Raw genomic sequence first — 1,534 nt, forward strand, 5'->3', positions numbered from 1 at the left:
AACTCTTTCCACATTCAAGGCATTTGAATAGTTTCTCCTCCATGTGAATTGCTTGATGAGCAGAAAGGCAATCCTTTCGATTGAATTTCTTTCCACATTCCAGGCATTTAAAGGGTCTCTCTTCTGTATGAGTTGTCTCATGACGTGAGAGGCTTCCTTTCTGAGTGAACATCTTTCTACACTCCAAACACTGAAATGGTTTCTCCCATGAATGATGTAATTCATGACGAACAAGGTTTCTCTTTTGGCTGAACCTCTTTCCACACTCCAAACACTGAAATGGTTTCTCCCCTGTGTGAGTTAATTCATGACTAACAAGGTTACTCTTTCGATTGAACCTCTTTGCACACTCCAAGCACTGAAATGGTTTCTCCCCTGTGTGAGTTAATTCTAACAAGGTTACTCTTTCGATTGAACCTCTTTCCACACTCCAAACAATGAAATGGTTTCTCCCCTGAATGATCTAATTCATGACTAACAAGGTTACTCTTTCGATTGAACTTCATTCCACACTGCAAGCACTGAAGTGGTTTCTCCCTTATGTGAGATAATTGATGACGAGTTAAGCATGACCTCTGACTGAATTTCTTTCCACATTCCAGGCATTTCAATCGCTTCTCTCCTGGGTGAGTTGATGAAAGAATGAAGTTTCCTTTCTGGCTGAAGCTCTTTTCCCATTTGCCATCTGTATGCGTCGTCTCATGACGTGAGAGGTGTGCCTTCTGACTGAACATCTTTTCATATTGGAAGCACTGAAACGCTTTCTCTCCTGTATGCGTTGTCTTGTGACGTGAGAGATCAGCCTTCTGACTAAATGTCTTTCCACACTCCAAGCATTTAAATATTTTCTCCCCCGAATGATCTAACTGATGATGACCAAGGGTACTCTTTTGACTGAAACTCCTTCCACATTCTTTGCATTTAAAATGTTTCTCCCCTGTAAGATTTAATTGATGACAAGTTAAGTATGACTTCTGATGGAACCGTTCTCTGTATTGCAAGCACAGAAATGGCTTGTCTCCTGTGTGAGTTTTTTGATGATGAATAAGGCTTATATCCTCACTGAAACTCTTTCCATATTCTAAGCATTTCAAAAGTTTCTTCCCTATATGTCCTGCTTCATAGTTAAACTGGTGTATCTTCTGCTTTGGGTTCTTGCTACACTCCAAACCTATTAATGATTTTTCCCTTGAGTGCAGTTTTTGATGTGACATAAAGTGTGACCTACACCTAAATTTTTTGCCACATTTACAACACGGAAATGGTTTTTCTGTTGTTTGAGAGGGTTCATGGGAAATCAGTTTTTCCCTATAACTACTCTCACCATCTTTATAAGATTGTTCTCCTACGTGAGTTCTCCTGTGAAGATTAAGGTTCGATTTACAACTGAAGCTTCTCCCACAAACAAGACAAAGACATTTACTTCCGTCTGCATTCCCATTTATGTCACCTCCTAGAAATGAGAAAAATATGTGGTCAAAGTGCAGGAGAGGGCAAAAAACCCAAATGAAAATGACTGCCTAACAGACATTAT

The 1,534-nt window shown here is 39.7% G+C and overlaps 1 protein-coding gene across 1 annotated transcript; it reads right to left on the reverse strand.

Moving 5' to 3' along the window:
- Window positions 1-320: 320 nt before the first annotated feature.
- On the reverse strand, window positions 321-1,214 carry LOC121918643 (gastrula zinc finger protein XlCGF7.1-like). The gene has a single exon (XM_042444659.1). The coding sequence runs from the start codon at window positions 1,212-1,214 to the stop codon at window positions 321-323; it is 894 nt and encodes a 297-aa protein (XP_042300593.1).
- Between the last annotated feature and the right edge of the window lie 320 nt (window positions 1,215-1,534).

The sequence above is a fragment of the Sceloporus undulatus genome, unplaced genomic scaffold, assembly GCF_019175285.1.
Source record: "Sceloporus undulatus isolate JIND9_A2432 ecotype Alabama unplaced genomic scaffold, SceUnd_v1.1 scaffold_21051, whole genome shotgun sequence".
Lineage (NCBI taxonomy): Eukaryota > Metazoa > Chordata > Lepidosauria > Squamata > Phrynosomatidae > Sceloporus > Sceloporus undulatus.

Bases quoted from the DNA above. Each gene is read 5' to 3' on its own strand.
- LOC121918643 (XM_042444659.1), bottom strand. From the start codon at position 1,214: ATGTCACATCAAAAACTGCACTCAAGGGAAAAATCATTAATAGGTTTG.